Genomic DNA, 2500 nt, shown 5'->3' on the forward strand with positions numbered 1-2500 from the left:
ATAAATTAAATGTGATATTTTAAAATAGCTTTCTTTAGGCTTCATTTATGATTAGACCTAATTTCCCCAAATTGAAACAAATAGCAAAATCCAGGACGCGTTGGAAAATATTTCGCTCGGGGGTCGATGTTATAATCAGTAACAATTTACCCAGCATGATATATATAATTTCAAAATCTATATAAATGAGTAATGAAACCAAAGCAAATGATAAATTCTAATTATAGCCTACAGGAGTTTGCGTAGATTACATGATACCTACCGCTAAACCTATTCATGAACACCCAACTCCCCAGCATATAAGCCTAGAGAATACGATCCCAGACCCTGTTGCAAGCACAAGCAAGGGTGGCTATGATAGGACGTTACATACGCCAATCATCTCCTACAAAGACTGAACAAAGACCTAGAGGGAAAATCAAAACCTCAGATGAGCTGACACCATTTAAAACGGGAACCCCCCCAAAAAAACTCATAGATGTAACAAAAGGAAACGCCACAGAGCAATACTAACAGACACACCTGCGAAGATGAAACTACATCAGCACTAAGAGGATTCTCAATGAAAAAGACTCAGTTTAACAACAAATAGTTTCTGAAGTCTGATGGAAATAGGAACAGACAGAACCTTGAAGATTATTGGTGTCTCGCATGTGGTGGCGAATGGCCAAATTCAAACTCAGGGAAGCAATAAGTCAAAAGCATCAAATGCAGAGATTAGACCAATGGAAGTTCCACAAATGAAAGTGCTCTTTATGTAAGTGACCTCTGTATAAGGAAATGATAACCAATTTGCTTTTGATTTTAAAGGAAGTGATTTTTCATATTTTGAAACAATGTACCCCATGGTATGTAACAACCTACCCGGCATATGGGACAAGTTTTATACAAGTTTTTCTGCTATTTTCTCTAATATACAGAAAGAAAAAAGTACAGTATATAACCCTTTTGTTATATGGTAATTATAACATACATAATAAACTTTTCACAGCTTGAATTTTTTTTTAGGTTTCCTTCATTAGATATTGAATCAGAGGTAAAGTAGTAACATTGTAGCAACTAGCCACGTACTCCCCTAGTTAAGCAACACCCTGCTATCTTATTAGAAATAGAGAGGTAATATACGGTTAAAGCTTAGAGCAAGCAAAGATCAGCTTTTAAGAATGTAAAATTTCAAAGAACTATTTCGATATGACTTTTACCTAGAAATTTTGTCATCTAAGAAGATTAATACTATACCTAAAAAAACAAATGATAATGGAACACGGAAACATGTTTACTATCAGCAGTTGTCTCTCTTCAGTCATTGATGTGGTAGCAATATAATACTTACATGATTGACCCTTACACTTTTTTCCGACTCTAAGTCTGGTTACACTTCAACACTGTGTTGCAAACACTCGTAGATATCAAAATCTAATAAAAATTCCCAATGAGGTTAGAAAGGTTACTATGATTTGTAAATTGAATTAGATTTGTTGGTGGTTCTCTAGTCTTTGGTCTAAAAACAATACTGCTACGACTTGATTTTCCTTTTGGGTTGCCCCTAGTGACACATTCAGGAAAGTAGAATTTTATTCATTTATTTTGAATTTCTTTTGTGATAAATCTTCACGTGTTAAAATGGAGATCATATGTTACAGATCATTCACAAATAAAGAGCTCCATCCCAAAAATAATTCTTTTCTAGCCATTTCATTCCCAAAACCATACGATCCTTTACATGCAAATGGAAAATACCTAAATAAATTTGTTCGGAGGTATTCAGGTGGTTTGCGTATAATTAAAATTAGAATTTTCATTAATGAGGTCCAGTGAAATGGAGACATTAAAATCCACTATTGGAGAATTTTGAAAATCCCATGTAAGGGATATATATATCTCATCAGTTGCCCTTTTCAGGTGAGTGCGACTGATGCTGATTCTGGCATAGAGAACAACATAGTTTTTTTTCTCTCGGGTGAGGGAATCGATGTTAAGAACCCATATAATTCACACTTCACCATCGATTCCAAAAATGGAAAAATCTTCGTAATGAAGGTAATAATTCAATTTTTTTGTAAAACATGGATTATCATATGATTTTTTTGTAATGAAATATCTCTGAAGATTATGATTTCTGATTGTACTTTTCATTACAATGCATTGCCATATAAACCAGGAAGTATATCAACGTATTTTAATCTTTTGTTATAAATCCTTTATCCATAATTGTATTTCCCACTGATCAATGTATTTTTTTCATTTCATATTCACTATCTTACAGAAAAATAATCTTTATTTTATTTTTTGTGATAAACATTAGTTTTAAGGTAAATAAATCATTCTATTAAGACCATAATTAAACACATTCAAAGGATCGAAAAATACTTTAACGTTCACAGGAATCCGAAGCGGGAAGACTTAACATAGAAATAAAGAAAAAACCTCATGCATAATACTTTCCTTATCATGTATTGCTTTTATGTGTGAAGCTTAAAAGTGTGCATGTGAAAGCCTT

At 33.0% G+C, this 2500-nt stretch overlaps 1 protein-coding gene across 1 annotated transcript in view; it reads left to right on the forward strand.

Annotated features, from left to right (window-relative positions):
- LOC137647884 (neural-cadherin-like) overlaps nt 1–2500 on the forward strand; it is a 76382-nt gene that overhangs the window by 17223 nt on the left and 56659 nt on the right. The window contains exon 6 of the mRNA XM_068380837.1: nt 1903–2040. Coding sequence (XP_068236938.1) covers nt 1903–2040 — 138 coding nt within the window. The remainder of the gene's footprint in view (nt 1–1902; nt 2041–2500) is intronic.

This window comes from Palaemon carinicauda, chromosome 10 (genome assembly GCF_036898095.1).
Source record: "Palaemon carinicauda isolate YSFRI2023 chromosome 10, ASM3689809v2, whole genome shotgun sequence".
Lineage (NCBI taxonomy): Eukaryota > Metazoa > Arthropoda > Malacostraca > Decapoda > Palaemonidae > Palaemon > Palaemon carinicauda.